Consider the following 26,233-nt stretch of genomic DNA (forward strand, 5'->3'; position numbering starts at 1 on the left):
TCGCGGCGGGCCGATCTCGGCCGCGACGCCGGGCGACGGCCGGAGCCCCAGACGGTCGCTGAACCCGCCCGGATGTCGCACCGTCTGCGTCTGGAGCGGGACCGGGACCCCTCCAACATGACATGACGGTGCCAGTGAATACACCTGTCTGTCTACAATTCGACGCTCAATTTTTTACTATTTACTTGCCTACCTAACACGACTACGGCAAAGGCAAAACAAAAGGGTTAATATTTGAGCAGTTTTTTTTTATATAATTGGTACCTAATATGAATAATCATGACCTATTTATTATCAGACGAAATTGCGTTTTTGGGTATAGGTAGGTAGGTACTCAATTAATATTGCGTGTGAAGATTGTGAAGAACAAAAACAAATTCTCTTACTTTTTTAAACCGTTAAAGTGACATTAGACCTCAATTACCTACTTATTGCTATTGTACAACATGATAAAGTACCTACTGAACCGACGATAATACCTACTATCGGTTCGGTAAGCTTTAGGACGCCAATCTAAGCTTGAACAGAACCTATTGAAACAAATGCGGAATTAAATCTTATGGTATTGTGACAACACGCCGTGTCGTAGCTTTTCTCATTCAACTCGAGCCGAATGGCTGGTCGTCAATCACCTTTACAGTTATTGTGCCAGCGACGACCCCATTAGGGCCTCGAAGCTTTCTCGAAGCCTATCTTGGACTTTTATGCCTACTCGTCACAGTCATGGTCATAATTCTTAACACAATAATATATAGGTAAGGTGTGCGTAAAGTAGTTTACCTATGTACATTATGTAATAACACAAATTTTAGTATAATAGAAGATATATAGGTACCTACTTGAAGAATAGTTAAAACCGTCACTGGAATGGATACTAAGTTATGACTTATGACAGTAGGTAATATGTAGGTACTAGGTACCATTGGCTATTATAACTAAGATAAACGAAACAAAACAAAACGACATTTTTAAACAAAAGTCCATATTATGTAAACGTTAAACACTTAAAAATATATTTACTTACACGCGACCTTCCTCGTGTTTTTTAAGATAAAAGCGAGACGACATGACGGGCAGAACCAGCATTTAGGTCCTAAGCTAACTTTCAACAGCTTTCCGAACGACGAGCTGGGTTGGGCCGGGCCGGGCCGGCATATTCCGAGAAACCACTTCAACATACCTTCACGCCCTGCTTAAAACTAGACTAACTTGATGAACTTCGAACGCGTCGCCGGCAGGACGGCCGCGTCGGAGGACCATCGATGGTGGCGGGAACTCGATACTCGGAGGGTACTCACGTTGCTCCTGAACTTGAAAAACAGCGACATGGGCGCTGGGCGCGGGCGGGGCCGTCGGGTCGGGCCGGCGTCGCGCCGACACTGCCGCCGCCGCCGCCGCCGCGCACGCGCGGTATCGACCCGCGCATTCAGTTGCCACTGTTCCGGGAAACGCTCCGCAGCTAGGTTAAGCCAATCTGAAAAACATAGCTAGATGATAGCTCCGTTAAAAGTAGGTACGCGTTAGAGATGTGGCCGCTGTCGGCGTTGGTGTTGTCGGCGCTGCTGGCGGTTTCGGCGCGCGAGCTGGACCCGGCGGCGTGCGCGGCACGCTTCGACGTGCAGCGCGACAAGATCATCCGCACGGAGGAGTCGCGCGAGATGGGCGCGCGCTACTTGGCCGAGCTGGACGTGGGCGCGCGCCAGGAGTGCCTGCGGCTCTGCTGCGAGACCGACGCCTGTGACGTTTTCGTCTACGAGGAGAAGGTAATACCGTCAACACGCAATAACATGCCATCAAACACTACTATGTGGATTTCAATTTCACATCATCTCTCTTTGTGCTATTGTTTTGGTTCGAATGGACAAACTCGACAAGGCATTGCCATAGACAATGAGAAGGAAGGTAGGAAGTCTTCCAGGTATATCAAAATACTAAGTACCTACATAATATATAACTCGCGAACTTTCTACAAATCTATGATTGTATTGATTGTGATGCATGCATATGAATTTGACAATTTGTAATGGGGGGTCTAACTCAAATATGGTAACAAAAAGCAGCGTGAGAGAGGATTGCTTATACGAAATGTCGCTAATACCTAATGCCAAACGACATTCCTTTTAAATCTGGAAAAGTTAAGGATTTGTTGCGTACCTGTATTTTAAATGTACATTTTAAACCACCCTAGCGTGAAGAACCCGTTACATATACGAGATTCATTTTAAGTATTTATGTAATAGGTACTTCATAAATTGCTATACCTAACTAATACCTATTAGTAACAGACGACAAAGAGTCATTTAAGGTACGTTTTGTGTAGCTGTAAATTAGTCGTATTTATTTGGAAGCCCGCATCGCCCGCTGACGTGGAATGCGGGTTACTCGCGTCGCGCTCCAGTTGATTGATAACAAATTGAAATCAATAGTGTCTTTATCTGATTGGAGAGCCTAGCTGTGTCGGCTATAAGTATCTGGCGTAGAGATACAAAATCGGCTCTACATAATAATGAAGACATCTCTATAACAATTTCAATGGCACTTCAAAAATGTCAACAATGTGGACAAAGGATTTAAATAGGTGCATACAGCATATGTACGAGAAATAAGGTTTACTAACGAATGGGCCAAAAACGTTTCCCAAAGTATCACATCCCAAACTATGTTTCCCAAATTATCATTTCCCAAAAAAATGTTTGGCAAAACAAGTAATCGCAAATTTTCAGTTAGCAATATTCTTTTTTGGCAAGTTATTGTTTAGCAAATAATTACTTGGACAAGTTACATTTTACCAAATATTATTTAGTCAAATGTATCATTAAGCATAACTTACATGTCCCAAAATATTGCATGGCATACAATTTACATACCAATAGAGGAGGCTGCAGAATTTTATTTGTCTGGTATTTAACTGATCATTACATATACATAGTAAAATGTAACGTCAAACAAAAACATTCTTTCTGCCAAAAATATGTAGTAAAATGATCACTAAAATAAACATACAACCGAATTAATAACCTCCTTCTTTGAGATTTGGAAGCCGGTTAATTAAAACTCCATTTTAATGTAAATAAATGATAACCAAATTTGTCACATCTTACTATTCTATTAAAGCAAATAACACCAAAGTAATCATTGTAACCCAAAAATACTAAATAACCACCAATATTTAAACCACATTTTAGTTTATAATTTTTAAGAAAACAAACCGACTTCTATGGGGCCCGGTGAAAGATTATGGTAGATGGTGCACTATGTAGAAAAGGAGGTAAAACCAGTACTTTCTAGTAGCATTTCGTTTCCGTAAGGGTCGTAGTTCTAGCCTAACCTAACCCACTTCTCTGATAGCAGTTCGGTTCTGTGAGGATCGCAGTTCGAACCTAATCAAACCCACTTTTCTAGTAGCATTTCGTTTCTGTAAGACTCGCAGTTCTAACCAAACCTAACCCACTTTTGTTCGGTTCTGTGAGGATCGCAGTTCAAACCTAACCTAACCCACTTAACGGCACATGCGGTGCGGTGTACGGGAGTTTGAGCGGGAGGGGTTTGGCATCATCATACCCACCATAGGTAATCATAGTGGTTTATTTAGTTTAGGTATCATAGTGGTTTTCCGGGTCAAGGTCCGGGTCTCTGAGTCAGAGTCCGGGTCCGAGTCCCGGTCCGAGTCCTGGTCCGGGTCCGGGTCCAAGTCCGGGTCCGAGTCCGGGTCCGAGTCCGGATCCGAGTCCGGATCCGAGTCCGAGTCCGAGTCCGGGTCCGAACCGGATCCGGGTATGAGTCCGGGTCCCAGTCCAAGTCAAAATCGAAATTCGAAATCACCAGACATGTACTATGCGTCGTTGAAGAGTTCTGTTCTGATCATCATCAGCAGTTCCACTTCATCAAATGCGACAGTTTTTAATGTAAATGCTTGATTTTATGATGAAAATACAATAAATTCTATACGTATGCCTTTAAGATTTGAGGAGTTCCCTCGATTCCTTATGGATCCCATCATGAGAACTCGAGCTTGACAGAAATGTGGCTTAAAAACTAAACTTGCTTAACAAACATAACGAAGAGGACAAATCGCCAAACGTGAACTATGCATCGTTGAAGAGTTCCGTTCTGATCATCATCAGCAGTTCCACTTCATCAAATGCGACAGTTTTTAATGAAAATGCTTGATTTTCTGATGAAAATACAAAAATCTCTATACGCATGCCTTTAAAATTTGAGGAGTTCCCTCGATTTCTCATGGATCCCATCATCAGAACTCAAGCTTGACAAAATAGTGGCTTAAAAACTTAACTTGCTTAACAAACATAACGAAGAGGACAAATCGCCAAAGGTGAACTATGCGTCGTTGAAGAGTTCCGTTCTGATCATCATCAGCAGTTCCACTTCATCAAATGTCACGTTTTTGAATGTATATGCTTGATTTGTTGATAAAAACACAAAAATCACCATATGTATGCCTTTAAGATTTGAGGAGTTCCGTCGATTCCTCATGGATCCCATCATCAGAACTGGATTTTGACAAAAACGGGACCAATCTGTATGCATATACATACAATCAAAAAAATAATTTTCAAAATCGGTCTAGTAATGACGGAGATATGGAGTAACAAACATAAAAAATAAAAAAAATAAAAATAAAAAAAACATACAACCGAATTGATAACCTCCTCCTTTGGGATTTGGAAGTCGGTTAAAAATGTCATGCAAATGTTTTACATCTCGTTATTCTATTAAATTAATTAATCCACTTTGATGACCTTTTTCTAGTACATAGTATTTCGTTTCTGTAAGGATCGCAGTTCTAACCTAACCTAACCCACTTTTCTAATAGCATTTCGATTCTGTGAGGGTCACAGTTCTAACCTAACCTAACCTACTTTTCTGTTAGCGGTTCCGTTTTGTGAGGATCGCAGTTCAAACCTAACCCTACCCACCCAAATTGCGTAGAATTTAACGTACCTATATTCACATAACAAAAAGTACAATTTAAAATAGAGATGCCTATTTGTCAAATTTGCGAAGTGACTAATTTTGACCAAACATCGTTTTGGAATATAATATTAGACAATAAAAAACGTTTGCTAAATAAGTTTTTGTCCTAATAACATTTGACAAAGTAAAATCATGCCAAATGATAATTTGACCAAATAAATTATATGCGAAGTGTAACTTTGCTAAAGGTTCCTTTGGGAAATGAAACTATTGCGATAAGTTTGTTGGGAAGTGAAATTTGGCGAAACGTATTTGGCCCAAACGAAAGTACACCGAGAAATAAATATATAGTTATTTGCCCGGATGGCTGAGAATACTAAATTTGAAACGATATGATAATCCACAATAATTACTTATTTGAAAACTTTAGGTGAGTAGGTACTCAGTTTATTCAAAGGTCTTTGGGGTAGGTAAATATTACCTAGGTATTACATACTACATACCAATCATGTAAGCCGACTTGAAAACTTTCCTAAAGTACAATGGTAGCTATTTTAAAGCTTGTTTATAAAACAGTATATATGTTGACCAAATTATAAGCGGTAGAATTTTTAGTTAAATGATTGAAGAATTATCTATCAAGAGAAGCCAGGTATTTAATATTCCCTAACTCAAGTTTCCTACCAGCATTCATGCGCTGTCTGGCCGTTGGCTGCAACTGTTCCATTTTATTTAAGTCTGAATGTACGTAGGTATATATGTATTGAATCTGTGTACAGAGCCCGGGCAGCTGCTACCTGTTCGCGTGCGGGCCGCCCGAAGACTTCCGCTGCAAGTTCACTGCGCACGGCAACTTCAGCAGCGGCGTGCTGGCCGTAGCCCGCCGCCGAGCCGAGCAGCAGGACCGGGCGCTGTTAGAACAACACGAGCGCGCGCTGGCTAGTCTCAGGTACAGGTTCACCGCACACGGCAACTTCAGCAGCGGCGTGCTGGCCGTAGCCCGCCGCCGAGCCGAGCAGCAGGACCGGGCGCTGTTAGAACAACACGAGCGCGCGCTGGCTAGTCTCAGGTACAGGTTCACCGCACACGGCAACTTCAGCAGCGGCGTGCTGGTCGAAATGTGTACCTCAAGGGGCAAGGGCCCTTTAAACAAAAAGATTATTAGTCATATAATCTTAATTCGCCAGGAAATACTTAGGCATTCACAGTCCTCACTCAATTTAATACTCATACTAGTCATACTTTGCCAATTAATTCCGAGTTTAAAACTTTAAACACTATGGTACCTTGCAATAACCAGCCGGGCAAGCACATGATTGACGCGACAGTATCTTGCCGCGAGATACCTCTTTATTTAATACAGTTAGAAAAAAACGGGTACTCTATCTCGCGGCGAGATACCGTCGCGCCAATCATGTGCTTGGCTTACAACAGTGAGGTGTCTAACCCGTGGTGTCCACAGGGCAAGCACGACGGCGAGCACAACGACGTCTACGACAACGCCGCCGCCGCCGCCGCCGCCCCCGCCGACGCCGCCGCCGGCGCCGCAGCTGCCGCCCCGTGAGTATGCCAACGCCGGCACCATCTTATAAATTTATGATCGTTATTTTATTATTTAATATTTAATATTATATTATTTTTCTACTCGTCGACTATAATTCTCGAACTAAGATTTCTTATACCAAACTTCAATTGGGTATTTTTAATGTATGGGCTCCCAACTCAACTATAATATTCATATCGATACAGTTTAGTCAACTATAATGAAATTGAAAAATCACAGCTCGCCGCGATCAAGAGGACGAAACAAAACCATAGCTCAAATTAATTATTTATTTTAGGTTGTATAGTAGAAACAATTGGTTCATAAGTCAGAAACGCGCATGTGACACCCTTAATATAGCAACATCCATAGACTACGAAAACCACTTATAGTTCGTTTTTTTTAGCATTAGAAAGAACTCCACAGAAGCAAGCGTGCAGCTTTTATCAGGCTCTTTAATTGTTAATTATTATTGAATTATCTAATGTAGCATGGTCAATACATATAATTTACTTCCAATTATTACCGCTAAAAGTGCCGAATTTGGAACCACAAGATTACTTCTGCGAAGTTCTTTCTAATGCTAAAAAAAACGGACTGTAGTGTTGCTTGTTAGTCTTCATAGGCTACGGTGGCCAAAATCCAAAAACAAAGTATCTAAAAATTTAATTTAGCGCGGAGCATGTACCAGGGCCTCATGAGTTACGAGGTGTCGTTGACCAAAGCGCCGGGCGCGGAGGCCGGGGCGCGTAGTATGAATAAGGTATCGCGGCTGCTCGCGTACCATCTTAGCTGCATACTTTTGGTTTGGTTTGTTTGTATGATTCTACTAGTTTAAAGTATTATTTTTGTTGACTCGTAGAAAAAGTATTGTATACAATAGTGATATAATCAAGCTTTTTAATCTCGTACTTTTTAACTCAGCAGGCTTCGTTGCCTAAACACGGTACTCGACTGAAAAGCTCTCTATTATATCACGATTATATCATTAGGACATGATGTCACGATCCTCAGCATTGAGGGAACGACTGATGATGATGATATCACGATTGTATAAAATACTATTACTTAGACGGCTGGTTGATGCCTTAGTTTAGACTTTAGAAAATATTGTAATGAACATGTCTTCTAATTTTGACAAATGTTCACTTTTCAAATCAAAGTAGGTATATGCGCTGTTAAATATGTTCAGTCGGTGCTCTAACTTTAGTACCTATCCATTTTTAGGGTTCCGTACCTCAAAAGGAAAAAACGGAACCCTTATAGGATCATTCGTGCGTCTGTCTGTCTATCCGTCTGTCACAGCCTATTTTGTCGGAAACTACTGGACCAATTAAGTTGAAATTGTATACACAATTACACATATGTACATTAATAACCCAAATATGGACATGTTTTTTTATAATTTTAAAATACATAGGTTCGAAGTTATTTAAGATAATAGCCAAAACATTACCATTCCCCCCCCTTTATCTCCGAAACTAGTGGGTCTAAAATTTTGAAAAAAATACACAAAATAGTTCTTTACCTTTAGATGACAGGAAAACCTATTAGAAATGTGCAGTCAAGCGTGAGTCGGACTTATGTATGGAACCCTAGAAACGCGAGTCCGACTCGCACTTGCCCGGTTTTTTCTATACACGTGTGGCGACGTGGGTATGGGTATTTAAGCCAGTAATAAACTAAAGGTGGGATTCCAGCGCCGCACAGTGCCGCACACTGGTGGGATCCCGTGTTGTCACTATATTTATATCCTATATTTATATCCTACATTTGTATAAGCAAGTGGTACCTAATACTCATTGTTAGGTATTTCTGACGGCCCCACAAATTATTCTATTAAAAGTTTTCCAGTCAATATCCGAGTGGGTAACTATATAAGAGTACCTAGATAACCAATGAATACACGGTGTAACATGAGTAAACCGAATAATTTTAACAGCGTATTCCTGATCATATTTAGAGACAAAAATATCCTATAAACTTCTTTGATATTCGCCTAGTTTCAGAGATATTATTAATTAAAAAAAAACAAGTTTTTATTGTTACATAGTGTAAAAGGCCTTTTTGATGGTGATGTTGGTGCTATGGGACGTAGTCTAAATATCCTTATTGATAGATGTCAAAAAGTGACAAGTAACACTTTTCAAAAAGTAGGTTCTACGAAAAAAAAATGTAAAAATCAATTTTAAGTGACAACTTTACCAATAAAATTTATTTTTTATGTACAAATACATTTAAAAAAATTGAAAAAGAAACAAAACAAAAAAAAATTTTTTTTGGCGAAATTGACCTAAACTCATATTACATTTTTTACTTCTTTTGACCTCAGAAATGCGTGGTTAAAATTATTCGGTTTCATCATGTTACACCGTGTATATCATAAAAGTCAAGATAATTAGTATCTCCTGCGGAGTGAAAAGGTCACGCTGCGTGCTCAGCGAACCGCGGCAGGTCGGCGGCCGCGGCCGCTGCCCCGTCACGTCAGTCCTGTCACATTCGCAAAACTATCCACGGCTGCGCTGGGCTGATCACACCGTGAGCCCCGATAACACGTGGTCGTTATGAGTGAGGTATGAGGTGAAATTATACTAGGAAGCTCACAGTTGTTTTAAAATGGGATATGAATAGCGACTTGATGAGCTAATTGTTTACAATTTTACATGATGGCCGGCGGCGCGGCGCGGCGGTTGCTCCTTGACCTCACAGACTTAGGTAATTAGTTAATTACTATAAATACTACCTAAGTACTAACCAATGATCCGCCTCCTCCTCGGCGACTTCGCCCCTCCTCCTTTAAAAGGTGGCCCAAAAATACTCAACGTTTACAAAATGTCATTAAAAATTAAAATTAACTATTTAACTAATTCAAAATATTCTCCTCTGGCTTTGTTACACAAACGCAAACCTTTGTTAAAATATTCAACAATCAACAATAATTATCATGTACCTACTTCATAAAATCTTAACCTACCTATTTATACTGGCGAACACGTCGTAGCTGGGGCCGATTTTTTAATTTCGATCACTCGATTTCGTCACTGAAAATCGGTGGAAAACGGCGAAATGCTAATTTTTGAAATACGAGTGATTGAAATTTGGAATCTAGTGGTATTGACCACTCGATTTCAATTCTATTAAAGTAGACTTTAAACGCCTAGTAGTGGAGATATCATTTAACGAAATACACGAAATTAAGTGGCCGAAAATAAAAAATCGGCCCCCTGAGCATTTCTATTAAAAGTTGCTCAAAAAATTTTTTGTGTTAATTGGGGTTTTTATTATTAAATTTACTCAGAATCACGAGCTTTTCCATTTTTAAAGAAAATAATTGGCCAAGAGCATGTCGGGCCATGCTCAGTGTAGGGTTTCGTAGTTTCCATTCCTGCTCTGTCAAAATAGGCCAAACGGGGGCTATTAGCAAGTATCATAAGGGAGTACCTTTGCAGCGCATTGTACATTAGGTAAGTAAGTACGTCTTATTACTAAGAAAAGATGATTTTTTTGCAATAATTCAGAAACGACTAGACCGATCATGTTCGCTATAGTTTCCATTGAAAGTATTTATCAAGCTCTTGTTTCACATTTTGTTTTTAATTTTTTGGACCCGCGGTTCAAAAGTTTGGGAGAGGGGACTCATATTTTTTTTCTTCCGTAGCGCTTATTTCCGAAAATATTAACTATGTCAAAAAATGGTTTTAGGAGACACTTATTCGTTTCGAAAGACCTATCCAACGATACCCCACACTATCGGGACAAAGCAAAAAAAATTCTAAAAAATACTTTTTGTATGGGAGGTACCCTAAAAATTTTTTTTTTGTACTTTTTATTTTACCGTTCTGTCGCAATGTATGAAATTGCAGCTTTCTAGCACTAACGATCACGGAGCAAAAGCCTCTTAGGTTTCTTAGGTGACTACGAAACCCTAAAAAGTGTCCCCAAAACTTTTGGTCCGTCTGGTTACGGTTCTACGACAGTAACAAAATGGACAATGAATGAATGAATGAATAATATTTATTTCAGGACTAGTCCCATATTATGTTAGTAACAGGTTTGGTACATACTTAAATTTAGTGTTAGTGCAAAACAACATAAATAAAATTTATAATTTATAATCTACCTACGTGGAGCGCGATACATGGAATACAATGAAATTGTATAAAATTTTGGGGACACTTTTTTCTCGTATTAGGAATTAGGATCGCAAGAGCTCACTGATTCTGGGTGGAAAAAAAATCCAAAATCTAAAATGCAAGTAAAATGCAAACTAATAGGTATATTGAACTCACGCAAAACACTTGACCCTCTATGATGTAAACAAACAATTATGATTGGCACAAATTGTGTTTTTTGAAAAACTAATTATAGCCAGCATTCTATGAATGTAGTATGATACCTTTGGGTATAGTGCTTTACGCAGACTAGCGTCCCGTCCCCTCCCCCTGACGCAACCCCCCCCCCCCTTTTAGCATAAATATGTCCCGGTTGGGAGTTTTTTTGAGAGAAAGAAATGTTCCCTATTAAATTCTAAACAAAAAAGGTTATATTCATTTTTTTGATACGACACACCATATTCATGTTATGGCTAGATGAACTTCGACAAAATTTAACCGTTGAAAAACTTGCAGAAGATCAATATAACATAGTACGTGATAGTACTAAAAGAAATCATACAGGACAATAACCTTGCAAGCTTATTTTCCGTATAAGATTTTTTTCAGTACTATCACGTACTAACTTATAATGAACTTCAACAATTTAATACATGAATATGGTAAGTCTTACTAAAAAGTTGTATATAACCTTTTTTGTTTAAAATTTATTAAGGATTATTTCTTACCTTGACACTTATTTCCTAGATAAAGATAAAGATAAAAAATAGTTTATTCAAGTAGGCATATTACAATGCGCTTATGAACGTCAAATAAACCTTTACTGGCTCCAACCGTACACCTCTGCCCCGAGAAGATTTAAATCCCCCCTCAATTGGAGGAGGGTATCCCAATATGGGACCGGCAACAAACTCGGCGGGACACATCATTTCAAAACATTATTACATCTTATAATTAACATGCATTACGAGTAATTAAGAAAAATACAATTTAAATTACTATAGAATTCATGCAATTATACTCAGTGAGTACATAACTTTATACAAATACGTAGCTCTTTCAGAAAACATATCAAATTCTTACAAAAGGAAAAGAAATAAAATCAATAAAAGAAATGAGAATACATATTATATGAATCTGACTGATTGTTATGAGATGCTTTCATACAATTTGATCTGCTTTTTACCTGAGCTGAGTCACCTTTAACTCTACACATAATACAATGCTTTTAATTGCTACTTGTCGTTATTACAGTTTCTGGTTTGGACCATGCATGTTTGTCTGTCAAGTAGTCCTCGACTCTGTAATAAGCCTTCAACATCAATGACTTTTTTAAGTAATTCTTAAGAGCTGGAAAGGGTAATCTTAAAGCATCCTCAGGTAATTTGTTATAAAAATGAATGCTTTGCCCAACGAATGACTTCTGTACTTTACGAACACGAAACTTTCTGATAGCAAGCTTGTTTGTATTTCTAGTATTATAGTTATGGACATCAGAGTTCTTAGTGAAGGAGTCTAGATTCTTAACAACATAAATAATACTATCATATATGTATTGGGAAGCTACAGTTAAAATATTAATTTCTTTAAAAAGTTCTCTTAATGATTCACGCACCCTTAAATTATATATAGAACGAATGGCTCTCTTTTGTAAGACAAATATAGTCTGTATGTCAGCTGCTTTGCCCCAAACCAGAATACCATATGACATTACACTATGAAAATAACTATAATAAACAAGGCGAGCTGTTTCAACATTAGTCAATTGTCTCTAACTCTAATACTTTTCTCAACAATAAAAAAAAACCGGAAACCGGGACGTATTTCATGCTAAAAGGGGGGGTTGCGTCAGGGGGAGGGGGAGGGACGCTAGTGTGCGTAAAGCACCATACCCAAAGGTATCATACTACATTCATAGAATGCTGGCTATAATTAGTTTTTCTTGCCCATACATTAGAACATAGTTTAACCGAATCATTAGGCAGGAGGGGGTTCACTATTTGTACCTGACTGTAATTAGTTTCATCCTTATTGATTGCACCCTCTAAAGAGGGCCCTCCTTATTAGGGGGTGCAATCAACTCGGATACGCCAGATATGGAGGAGCCCCAAACCAGAAAAGTGAAGTGGCTTAAGTAGAACCTTTAGAAGTGGACCGAACAAAGAAGTATCGGTAGTAATAGCCAAGGACCGCATTAGCCCAGCGGTGAGTCACGTTTACAGCCTAAGTATAAAGTGAAACGCGGCCGCGCCGCGTAACGGGACCTCAATTGAGATAATCCTAATGCGTAATTAAGCAATCACATCTAGCTAGCAATCCGCGGGCTCACTATCATTATACCTATTGCACGTGACCGTCAATCCAGTCGGTATAGTTTCCCACTTTGATACGTTAACATTATTTAATTAATTCAAACTTTACTATGGTCTAAAGACTCTAACTAAAGTGCCCCTTTAGCGTGAGATATAAATTAAAAATTATTAAACTGACGATGATCCGGACTATGATTGAGCTGTAATTTAGCACCTATGGGGCTATTCATAAATTACGTCATTTCAAATTAGGGGGGGGGGGTCTGGACATCGGATGACGGTAGCATGAAGAAGGAGGAAATGGGGTAATTTAAAGCATGATTTTTGGATGATTATAGGGGGGGGGGGGTCAAAAATCGATGACGTAATTTATGGACAGCCCCTATAGTTCGTTTTTTTAGCATTAGAAAGAACTTGAAAGAAGTTAAGCGATCTTGACATGTCTTTTAATTGAAAAAAGCTTTTCAAAAATCAGCAACTATTACTTACAACGTAGTACAAGCTGAAATGTATGTAGATTTTACCTGTATGAAAATTGTATATTGAGATAAATAAACTAAACTTATGAAAGCAGAAGAATATAACTGATTGTAGGTATTAGATTAGATTAGATAGATGTAAACTTACTAAAACCATTTACCCATTTACACACTGAGCAACTTTTACTATGGCACCGACCCAGAAATCGTGAAAAAACATTTGTTTGTTTCATACATTTTGCTGGTCCATCGTTTGTTTTTTGTAGCATTAGAAATAAGGTAAACAATCTTGATGTGTCTTTTAATTGAAAAGCAAAATAAGTTATGGCAAATATGTAACAATTATGAATCTAATACCTACAATCAGTTAACCCTTCGGGTGGCAGCACCTTCGGTTGACCGGCAGAAGAAATGGCGCGGCCATTTTTTTAAATATGCCTTTGCGTGGCAGAGGCCGCGAGAAGGTTCGGCCATAACAAGCCCGTAATTGGCAGAGACCGTCTCGCGGCATCTGTGCGACGCTGCATTTCGCGCCTAAAATAAAACCGTTAAAACTATGCCTTGCTTGCTCACTCTTGCAAGATGCATTCGTCAATAAACAAGGATAGTATTCCCTAACGGTCGAATTCCCGCGTAAAACAAAGTCACGCGCCAAATTTGCGATAATCACCCGTTGAGGCCCCGCCACCTGACGTATATTTTTCCAAAATGGCTGCGCCACTCAACCGGCTTGTTATATCTGTCCGTCTCGCGGCCACTGCCACTTACCGTAGAGACCTCGAGGAGGACAATGCCACTCGAAGGGTTATATTCTTCTGCTTTCATTTTAAGTTTAGTTTAGTTTAGTTTATTTATCTCAATATACAATTTTCATACAGGTAAAATCTACATACATTTCAGCTTGTACTACGTTGTAAGTAATAGTTGCTGATTTTTGAAAAGCTTTTTTCAATTAAAAGACATGTCAAGATCGCTTACCTTCTTTCAAGTTCTTTCTAATGCTAAAAAAACGAACTATAGGGGCTGTCCATAAATTACGTCATCTATTTTTGACGATTTTTGGACCCCCCCCCCTATAATCATCCAAAAATCATGCTTCGAATGACCCCGTTTCCACCTACGCCATGCTACCATCCGATGTCCAGACACCCCCCCCCCTAATTTGGAATGACGTAATTTATGAATAGCCCCATAGCGTTAAAATTTTCTATGGGAGAGTCAATTTTTTTTCGCGATTTCGGGGTTGGTGCAGTGCCGGATTTACCACTAGGCTGAGTAGGCTGAAGCCTAGGGCGGCAGATATTAGGGGGCGGCAAATTTGGGTCAAAAAAATATTTTATGTGCTGTTCAGATAGGGTAGACCAGAATTTATTTGTAAAATTTAAATAACAAGCATAATTTGTCTGTCATGTCAAGACCTTTTTGAAGTACGAAACCCTAAAAATGTACCTACCTACTAATATATTCTCGAAAAAATTTCGCGCTCGCTACGCTCGCGTTTACGTTTAACTAACTACATTTTATTGTTACCCATCTGACCATATCATTGAATGATAGCACAGAACCTAGTAGAACGCCAGCGGTAATGTCCACGCTATCGGAGCAGCTTCCGTCTACTATACGGCTCATATGCGTCTACCGGATAAAAAGCTAGCGATCCATTTGTATAGCATAGTCTTTCGAGCAGACTCAATGCCAGACCCGACCGAACTCCTTAGCTATATCCAGCCTGACTGCCAATGTCTCACCTTGATTCTCAATGGCCAAAACCCAGCGGTACCCACCGGTCACCGATCAGATCAGGCAAATATAAAGAGGTTGTATCGTCATTGAGTGACAAAAACGGCCCATATAAATCTGTATCTAGAATGTGAAAGTGACGTCACCTTATATGCATTTTAATATGGCTATGGTGTGTTGTACTATAAAATTAAACGCCTCTGATAGGAAAGTACTTTAAAAAAACCTATAAGCGAGGCGGATAGGGGCGGCAAATGTCTAAATCCGGCACTGGGTTGGTGCCATAGTAAAAGTTGCTCAGTGTGGCCCATTCATTAACGGGCTTGAGTAAATGGTTTTAGTAAGTTTACATACTGTATAAAAATCTTCTAAAATGGTATCGAATGGGAAACTTTTGTCAAACTTAATTATTTAAAGGACTTACCAAAAATTACTGGATGTATTTCGGTAAGGTACCTACCGTAGGTCGTAGGTCGATCATATTAACAAATATAGGCTGTATGTGGCTGGATGTTAGCTACCAGATTGGTTAAGAGTGCTTGTGGAGCACTCGGCACTTAGGGCCCGATTCGGATTTTGAAATAGACATCTAATACATCTTTTAGACGGGTGTGTAATGATCGCTATAACAATAAATGATCGATTTTCATTCGATATAACAACATATGGTATAATTTTGAATGCTATAACACTAAGGTAATATAATCAACCATGTGTATAACAACAAGAGGAATAATTTTATATGGTATAGTTAAGGGTAGATATAAAATAAATTAAATATAACGAGTACCCAATATAAGTTATAAATGACATAATTTCTAGCTGTCGTCCCTAAAATTTAATCACCTAACATTTGTTAATGACTGTAAAATGTAGCTTTATTAGTTTATCGTGTGTGAAATTATACATACGTGTATTAGGATCAATCCGTAAAATGAAGTTTATGCGGAGAGCTTACATTTAGAAATCATAATATCTATGTATATTTGACATACTAATATAGGTTAATGCAAGTACGACTTGGTGACAAATCGACGAAGCCCCGCTTCGCGGGGCTTCTATTTTCTGCTCTGAGAGATAAAAGGTTACTAACGAACCTAACCTAACCCAACCTGAAATTGCGGTTATACGTGCTCTTATTTGCATACCCCGGCCGGCGAGAGCAAAAATGCGTTGACAGCTTAATAGTGCGAGGACACACACTTTGGTCGATGTCGATAAAAACAACACGATGTACTGGACCACCGTTATGATATGCAGAAGTATTAATTATTGTTGTAAACAAAATTAAAACCAAGTGTTTGTATTTATTCAGTATTTTATGTAATTTTCGTAATATACAATTAGCATTTTTTCTAAATTTTCTGATTTTAAACTCCTTCGCCTTGCCGATAAAATCCATTTCATCCAACTAAAGGACCGTTCTAAATCTACTGTAGTAATCGGACCAAAACGAAATAATTCATAGTGATTATGAATTTGTTCTGTATTAGGTAGTTCCACTTCTCTGCCAGATATCAATTTATTTAAATTGTTTAAAGTTAAAATGCCAACGTTCTTCTTCAACACATTCTGATACTTATTGTGAATAACTTTATAATAATAATAATTTTATGTTGATAGAAAATTGTTTTAGGGTTATTCTTAGAAACGCGTGGAGGTATCAAGTTGAAATAAATAACAAATACTAATGGCTCAGTTTAAAAAAAAAATTGTGCTTAATTAAAAGTCGACTATTCTATCGACATCCATATGTCGATAGAATAGTCGATATTTAATTAAGCACTAGGAGCAGACGCATTTTTGCTCTCGCCGGCCGGGGTATATTTGTTATGCGAGCCCCCCGAGCCGCCCTCCTCTTTAGACATGGGGTTACCTATACCATACTTGATACGACACTCCAATATCAAAAATATGTCTGTAAACATAATAGCCAATTAATGTTATACCGAACCTTTTATTATAAAGTATGTGCGTATACTACCTTGGCATTAGATTGAAAGTTATTATATCAAATACCTGTTATACTGTATGAGTGATATATCTGATAAAAATATGTCAGTCGTATGTATATGTTTTATAAATTATATCCCTTGATTGTTATATCGCCAATAATATATTCATAATTGTTATATACAGCGAATCGCACCCCTTTTAGACATGCACCAAGATACGATAACGATATGTTTAAGATCTAACCTGTCAAATTTGACATTTGCGCGATTCTGGAGATACTCTTGAACGATTTCCACAGGATATGACTTAGATAATTCACATCTAATAGATATCTTACTCTATCTAGCGTGAAAGTGACATTGGTTGCCCGAATTGCGCTGCAAAAGAGAACTAGTTGATATCTAAACTATAACGTATCTAGAATGGATCTAGCACGTGTATCGTCTCTTGTGAATATCTTGAAGTTCGAATACGGCAGTTTGTCATGCCTCAACTGCTACCTACTAGCGAACCCATTCTCTATGTGCACACACGTAATTCTTTGCTTTGATTATGAAAACGGACGCTTACTTAATACAAATAAATTATATGGTAAGATGAAGATTGCAAATACAGACGTAAATCATAATGCCTATCAAGCGCACGCGCAGAAACGCACCAAAGCACAAGTGTACCTACCTCTACTTCCTACTTGTTTACAAACACCTAAACATACGGTGAATCGAAAAATATGGATACGCAATACCCAAACCTAATACCTACTATAAAACACAACGAAGCGAGCAAAAATATCTGATTGGTACAAAAGTACACTGTAGAGTAGTGTAGTTACAAGAGCGTGGCGTACAGTCGGCATCAATAGTAGCGGATGGAATGGAACAAACCGCCAACAATCTGCTACCCTGGAATACTTTTTCAAATATGTGTGTGTTTAATATGTAGACGTATATATTATATAATATTATAATATATCTCTACCTACTCAGCGCGTTCAAAAGAATACCTATTATATCTACATATTAGCATATCTCTATATTAGCATATATCTGCATCGCAGCCATAATTTTGTTTTTAGTTTTAAGATATATTTTGTATTAATATGTATGCTAGTTTTAAGGTATTTATCTATGGGCCAATAGTTGCCTGAAAATAAATGTTTTCATTCATTCATTCATTAGGTAGAGTCTGTTCGGAAAGAGAAGAGTCTTGGAATGTATTGGGCCCCATACATTTTACGACTCTTCTCTTTCCGCACAAACTCTACATGTTGATCCTTGAGAACCTTAGTGCCATAAATGAAATATGTACCTATCTCTTTCTGTTAAGGTTAGAGAATGGTAGATAAATTTGGCTTTTGATGCTAACTATAGGTACCTAACCTATATTGCTCACTTCGTTGTGCAATAGTAGATTGTCATAACCAAGGGAAGAAAGGCACTCATTTCTACCGAGGTAGTTTGGCGCTCGAACGCAGTGATAGCGCCAACAGTCCGAGCCTGAAATGATGCCTTTCCCCCCGAGTTAAACAGTCTACTTTTCATTTCAAATACGAGGAAAGTAAAATTAATCTCTTCTTTATAAAAACATGACTAACGCTACGTCTTACGTAGGCGAACAACGCGCGAACGCGGCGCGGCGCGGCGCGGCGAAAGCGGCCGCCGCCGCGCCGCGCCGCCTGACATTCGCGTGCAAATCGCGCCGCACCGCGTTCGCAACGAGATCGCTTACGTAGGACACTTCTATGGGCATCAAAGGATTGATTTCGCCGCGCCGCGCCGCGCCGCGTTCGCGCGTTGTTCGCCTACGTAAGACGTAGCGTTAGTATAATTTATTATAGTATTTTTGAGGGTACTTTCAATTAACAATTTAGGCAAAAGTATCGTTATTTATGGAATGGGAAGTTAAAAAATGGAAATTGTATAACAAATCCATTTATACCCAAATTTCAATTGCTTATCGTAAAAAAATCGTAATTGGAACCTAAAATGCTCTAGTGCAGAAACGTATCATTTTCTGCACACCTTTTAAAACAACAATGACCCTCTTTCAGAGCATGAGAAATGAAAAATATTATTGCCTAAGTATGTATTGTCTGTGTCAGAAAAGTAAATGTTCGTTAACCTTCTTGTACTTCACGCTAGGAACTGGAAGTGGTTTCTAAATTGTAAATAGCCTGCTAAAGTGCGTGTGAAATGACTTATCTAATAATATTATAATCATTACGTATGTTTATTCTAAACAGGTATTAAACTGCCATAAAATGTTTGCAATAAAGGTATTGCGATTGCGTCAACTCAGAGCGCCTACCGCGAACCACGGTTCGCGGTAGGCCCTCAGTCACGACTTAATAAAGTAATCAATACCTACGAGTATATGTAATTGGATACGGATAGCGAACTTGCATTTTATTCACATGTGAGGCAAAGTAATCAAATGCAAATTTTGAGTTGTTTTCGTATGTTTGCCGGTAGAATTGACTTCTAAATGATGATTTTGGATGATAAATATTTAATTACATTTATTTGGATTTGATTTGGTTTGAATTTGTTTGATATTTTACATTTAATATTTGCTTCGGGTTGGTGTGATGAAAAATTTTGTGTTTCACTCGTGGGCAAATTTTGTTTAACCCTCGTCCTTTGATACCCTCGCAACGTTCAAGATTCCATTTTTCGAACCACTCGCTATGCTCGTGGTTTAATTTTGGAATCTTTAGCTTGCTCGGGTATCAATATTAGCAGCACGAGCGGTTAAACAACAACTTTACCCCCTTGTAAAACAAGTAACTATTGCAGCATCAAGATAATATTATACTATGATGAGCAATAGGTACATTAACTTTCCTCAATTATGACCTGCTAATATTCCGTCCGGTCCGCTTTTCTATGGATTATTTTCCACTAATGATATTTGTAAGTATGTATTATAATTATCATTATCATATTATACCGACAAGTTTCCGGTGCAGCGCGTCGTTGTAGCCGCTACCAGTTCGAGTGCCACACCGGCGGCGAGTGCATCGCCGTGTACAACGCCTGCGACGGCGTCCCGCAGTGCGCCGACGGCAGCGACGAGGCGCCGGAGCTGGGCTGCCCCGCGCCGCCGACACGCGCGCCGACGCCGCCGCCGCCCACACAGATACAGGTACAACGCCGACGGCGAGCCATGCGCCGACGGCAGCGACGACGCCCCGGAGCTGGGCTGCCCCGCGCCGCCGACACGCGCGCCGACGCCGCCGCCGCCCACACAGATACAGGTACCACGCCGACGGCGAGCAGTGCGCCGACGGCAGCGAGCTGAGCTGCCCCGCGCTGCCGACCCGCTTCAATATCAAGTTTTACTTAAATAAAAAGTGTCGACGCTCTCGACCACAGCAACGTCAGCAACACATGCATAAGAGTTAATACAATAAAGATTAAGAACAGACCTGGTTTAAGAAAAGTTGTTAAGTAATGCAAAGGTAGTTTAAAACTAAAGCAAGTGTGTTGTTACAGGACATAAGCGTGGAGGTAGGCGGCGAGGGCGCGGCGGGCGAGCGCTGGCCGCATCGCCTCGCGCAGGCCCAACCGCACCGGTACAGCACCAACGGTAACAATATTTTTATCTTTAAACTGGAATAGTAATATGTCTTTTTTACATCACCTTCCCAAAATTTGATATGTCCCATCATTAATTGCCTGACGAGATCACTAGGTATATATCACCTTCTCCATGTCATGTGTTTCTTAGCCTCATAATTGCTAAAACCGTATACACTTCTCGAAAGTACACCATAAAACCGTCCATTTTTACCCTGAAGGACGAATTATTAATCATTATAAACATCTATCAAGAGAAAAATGTATCTATGTAAGGATGTAGTAACCGTAAATGAGCATTTGATGGTCAGAGGTGGGCGGGTCGCACATCTTCAGCCACAAGGGCGGACTGCTGCAGCAGCCGCGAGAGGAGGCGCCGGCGCCGCCGTTCTACGAGCCGCAGCCCGCCTGGCCGAGGGCGCCATGGTCGCAGCCTCAGAATGGTAAATTGTTGGAATTAAATAATCTTCCGTTTTCACGCTCACATCAAAAAATCCTCAAAAACTCTCACGTTTTTTCACCTAACAATTAATGGACGCCCCCTTGTGTCTTATGCAGTGATGGATTCCGGTTGGGGCAGCTACGCTCGGCCGGAGTGGCCGGAGCCCGACCCGCGGCGCGCGTGGCCCGTGCCTCAACCTAGGCCCGAACCGGTATGTATACTTATCTTCGGGATACGACTCCGCTACTTTACCAACTGAGATTTACCCGTCAGCAGCCGTTAGCAATTTTTTACCATCATATATATATACTTACGTACGCCTTTCGGAGCTAGGCGCCTAAAGACATCTAAAGTATAGACAACCAATTCTTCATAAATTTCGGCTGTTTTGCATAACTGATGATGGGTTTCCGTTCTCAAGAGAAGTTGTTCAAGAGATCTTTCAATGCAAATAGGTACTCAAACGAAAAACAAATACAGTGAAACCTGGTTAAGTGGGACCTGGATAAGTGAGAAACCTCTATAGCTGGGACTCATGGTGCGGTCCCGGCACTTTGGCGCTGAATTACCTCTGTTAGTGAGAAAAAACAGACCTCTATAACTGAGATTAGTTGTTTCGATTTTATAGTCAAATTTACCTCTATTACTGAGACAGAGAGTGTATTTTACCTCTTTTACTGAAACTATATTTTGTAAGATTACATTTGCTTCAATGTTTCTTAGAATGTTATAGGAATTGACCTCTGTATCTGAGATAACGTCAATCTATGACCTCTCTAACTTGGACTTTATTGAAGATCTTGGACTTTAGTCTAACAGAAAATTCCGCATTCGGTTAATTGTGTCTAAACGACTTCAAGTTTTATTTAGTTAGTTTGAGTAAGTAGTTAAACCTATCGAAACGAAAAACCTAAAATTTATTTTCATTTATTTAAGTTCTAAGACGCAATGAAGTCCGTTTAATTTTAATTTAACAAATTCCATCCTTTATAGAAGTAAAATCATTCAAAGTTAATTCGAATAAAAATTTAAACTGACTTAAAAAACTATTTAAGGACAAGGATTATTTTACCTTTATTTATTGTTCATGATTATAATTCATACATAATGTTGTCAAAATACCTTATTACCACCTCTATAACTGAAATAACCTCTTTTGTAACCTCTATTAATGGAACACTCTATAAGTGAGACAGAATTTTTTTTATACCTTGCTAACTGAGACCCTGTGTAAGTGGAAAACCTCTTTAAGTGAGACAAATTTGCTCGTCCCTTGAGATCTCACTTATCCAAGTTTCACTGTACAATGTGGTAACTGCTAAGAGTAATTTGCAGTAACAAATCTAAACAATATATGTTTTATGTGAACAGGATATTCCGGTGTACATCCCATCTAAGACGATGCCGGAGCTACCGCTGGCGTACGGCGGGCAGCACACACTACGTGACGCGCCGAAGAAAGGGCCTCCGCCTCCACCGCCGCCGACGCCGCCCACGCCGACACCGGCGACTGCGCCGCCGGCGCCCAAACGGGAGCAGGAGAATTTATCCAATAAGTCTACTAAACAAGAGGCAAGTATACGACTTGATTTACTTAATACACGACGGGTCTCCGTCGACGCGACGCCCACGCCGACCCGAACAGGAACAGCAGAATTTGTCTTAAATTAAATAAGTCTACACTTAAGTACAGACTTGCTACTGTCTAACAAGACAAGAAGCAAGTATAGTTGAGTCCTTAAGGACAACTTGGATAACAACACAGACTATGTATATGTACGAAGGTTGGATAAAGCTAATACCACCTTAATACCAAAATCAAGTTTCTTGCGAAGTGTTGTCTCATTTTAAGTGTTTTTACTCCATAGATAAGTTGAAAATTACATGTAGGTACTTATATTGTCATACTTGCCCTGAAAACAATCTGAAAAATATTTTTAAACAACGTGTCAACTATTTTTTTTCTAAGTTGTAACAAGATGTGTTGTAGAGTAAGTTTTTTTTTTTGAGAAGCAAAGAGTTGCCGTGCTGATTTTCATCAGGTTTACTCAAGCCTCAGGTTGTGTAGGTCCCTTCGCCGGTGGCGGCGAGCGGCGCGGGCGCCGACATCGAGGTGCCGCGCTACACGGCGGCCCACGCGCCGCACTTCCTTAGCGACGAGCGCGACGGGCTGAGCGACCACCCGCCTGCCGCCGTGCTTCTACTAGTGCTAGGTAAGGGAATGCTACTTTCACCATTTTTATTAACTTGGTGATCGACCTTGTCACTGAAAGTCATCACTTGGCTACTTAAAGACTCCTACATCACCTAAGAGTACATTGATTGCCTTTATTATCGTTTTTTAGGGTTCCGTACCCAAAGGGTAAAAACGGGACCCTGTTACTAAGACTCCGCTGTCCGTCTGTCTGTCACCAGGCTGTAACTCGAGAACCGTGATGACAGTTGAAATTTTCACAGATGAGGATATTTCTGTTGCCGCTATAACAAAAATACTAAAACAAAATAAAATAAATATTTATGTGGGGCTCCCATACAACAAACGCGATTTTTTTGCGTAATGGTACGGAACCCATCGTGCGTGAGTCCGACTCGCACTTGGCTGTTTTTTTATTATTATTGTGATTGGTTATTACATTACTAATAATTTTGTTACCACTACTTGAGTACTACTGCATGGGGTGGCGTGTGTACAACCTTGCCAAGCAAATTACTGTCAATTATTGATTGTTGGATTTGTTGGCAGGTGTGCTAATGACGGCTGCCATGGCGGTACTAGCGGGATGTCGCGCACGCGCGGCGCGGCGTCGGCTACGGCGCGGCAAGTCGCCCTTCGCTCACGACGCCGACTACCTCGTCAACGGCATGTACCTGTAGGCGCCGCCACCGCCCAAGACGCCGACGCCGGAAAAGTGATGGTGGTCGTGACGAACTTTTTATAAAAAGTAATGAGATCGATTCATGAAGACCAAGTTGGTTTTTGCCTCGTTAACAAAACGTGAGCCGCACACGTTAATAAGTTAGCGATTTAACTTATTATCACACTGCAAAACGTCTAGGTCTGGTTGGTTTTCAGGTTTTAAGCTAAGACTTGCGTAAGTTAATCTTATCCTATTTACCTACTTACATCTAAAGTGATCGAAGGGCATCCCCGAAACCTTCGAAGAGATAAACGTTTTCTAATCTTGCCATACTCAAAATCATTAGTTAGTGCACAAGCCCTAAAACGTTTTGTTCACAAAGGCAAAATACAACTAGGTCCTCCTAAACTGAAACCAAAGTGATAACTATATTATCTTGTACAACGTTTGAGCAGTATCTGCAGTATCAATTGTGGAGGTGTCTAAGTAAATTCTTTAGATTTCCCGATGTTCCGAGGTGTGCTTTTTCGGCGGAACTGTCGGATTTATTTTGCGATTGAATTAAAACTAAATAGCTCATCATGTTTAACGCATGTTAACTGTTCTGATATCAAATTGTTAATATGAATTAAATAATAAGAATTATTGATAATTTTACATTATTGTCTTCGTAAAATATGAAAGGTGGGAAGTGGGAAGTACCTAGCCAGGTTACCTGGCCATAATATTCTGTCACCTGCCAAATATCAATCTTTGAAATACATAATACCTAATTAGATGAAACATTCACCGCCTTTATAATACCGTGCACTGATATCTCTGAGTGAATAATCAAAATAGGTATATACTTCTCTAAATTCTCTATTTTTTTTTGATGTCTTATTTATTTAGACGTAATAAACTTCGAGTGTTCGGATTAAGTTTCCAAATAAATATTATAGATCTGTTTGGGACGTGTTTTATTTCGTATCGCAATCCTTCAAGTAATAATAAGTACGGAACCTGTCTGTTAGCAAAGGCTACATACCGTATTCTAAACTCAGATGGATGGCTCTGTGGCAGAATGGCTATGGCCACGGAAATATGTCGGATAAAACGACGATTCTGAAGAATTGATATACTGAATGGGGAAGGACGCATGTACCTAAGCTAATTGTAAATGGCGCTCTCCACGAGAGATAGCGCTTCAATTATAAGGCTATGAATTCTAGGATAGTCGAACTACAGGCGAAATGAAACTAATGCGTTAGTTCAACATTTTATTCACATACTGCGTTACACAGTCAATTACACATAACAACGTATTGATATGTATGAGGGAGGGACGCCTCGGAGTTGGCTACCATTCCACTAACTCCTTATTTGTATATGTATTGTATTAGAGCATTTACATTTAGAGCTACGAGCTAAAATTTCTAGTTCTTTGTGATTGTAGGAGAGGCAAATAACGAATGGAAAAATTAGCTGCATAAAACGCGGTTTAGAACTCCCTAATAAAGTGGGCCGAAAATCAATTACTAAGCATCCCACCATCCAACTACAGTTTAGTAGTTAAGGTCATGTAATATACCTATCTCATATATATTAGATTCCTAAAACACTCTTCACAACCACTTCCACATATTTAAAGTTATCAATATAATACATGTACGGTTGGCGATAGTGGAATAGGCCCAGTGCACAGTGATCGCATTGCATATGTTATCCGCCCACTTGATTGTACGTCTATACAATAAATATACCGACAAATGATGAAAGCGTTAACTTAAACGTTGTCGTTTAATACCGACGATAGGTACAGTCAAGCTCATGCACAGTAATAATATGATGACAAGACTAAAATAAATATTAATGTCCAAAATGCAAGTTAAGGGTCAAATATTTCTACAAAACGCTACCCAAATCGATAATGAAGTTAGAACTTTGAAAGGCTTAGAATCTCCGAATATTATATGGAAATTTTGAATAGGTAGATAAGAAATATATACCCTGCTGTCACCAGTGGGAAAAAAGAACTACATCTATAGAAATATATTTTTCTTCCATTGTATCGGCGTCAAAATGTTGAAATTAACTGTACCTGTAAATAGTAAAATCTAGAGGAAAGGTAGTATTGAGCATGAAACAAAGCAATGCGGGCACCGCTCGCTGTCGGCAGAGTGCGGTCCACGGAACACGGGTAGGAAGCGATACACTTGATACACTGCTAACTCGTACAAATGGTGATACACATTTATACACTCGTACAAAAATGCGATAAAATGACGGTTAGCCTCGA

The 26,233-nt window shown here is 39.5% G+C and overlaps 2 protein-coding genes across 3 annotated transcripts in view; one reads left to right on the plus strand and one right to left on the minus strand.

The window, feature by feature from the left end:
• The window catches only part of LOC134669547 (protein phosphatase 1 regulatory subunit 14B), a 74,563-nt gene extending 73,115 nt beyond the window's left edge, over positions 1-1,448 (minus strand). The window contains exon 1 of one of the 2 annotated variants that reach the window (XM_063527200.1): positions 1,299-1,448. In XM_063527200.1, the coding sequence (XP_063383270.1) occupies positions 1,299-1,328 (30 nt within the window). In that variant the 5' untranslated portion in view covers positions 1,329-1,448. The remainder of the gene's footprint in view (positions 1-1,298) is intronic. The other variant, XM_063527272.1, reaches the window with a different exon arrangement.
• LOC134670115 (uncharacterized) lies at positions 1,421-24,903 on the plus strand. Its single transcript, XM_063527807.1, is given in 11 exon segments — positions 1,421-1,763; positions 5,715-5,890; positions 6,398-6,495; positions 20,046-20,230; positions 20,232-20,333; positions 20,572-20,665; positions 20,967-21,098; positions 21,214-21,308; positions 22,469-22,762; positions 23,166-23,310; positions 23,841-24,903. Coding segments are annotated over 11 exon segments (1,689 nt in total). The 5' UTR covers positions 1,421-1,526; the 3' UTR covers positions 23,972-24,903.
• The last annotated feature ends 1,330 nt before the right edge of the window (positions 24,904-26,233 follow it).

Source organism: Cydia fagiglandana, chromosome 1 (assembly GCF_963556715.1).
Source record: "Cydia fagiglandana chromosome 1, ilCydFagi1.1, whole genome shotgun sequence".
NCBI lineage: Eukaryota > Metazoa > Arthropoda > Insecta > Lepidoptera > Tortricidae > Cydia > Cydia fagiglandana.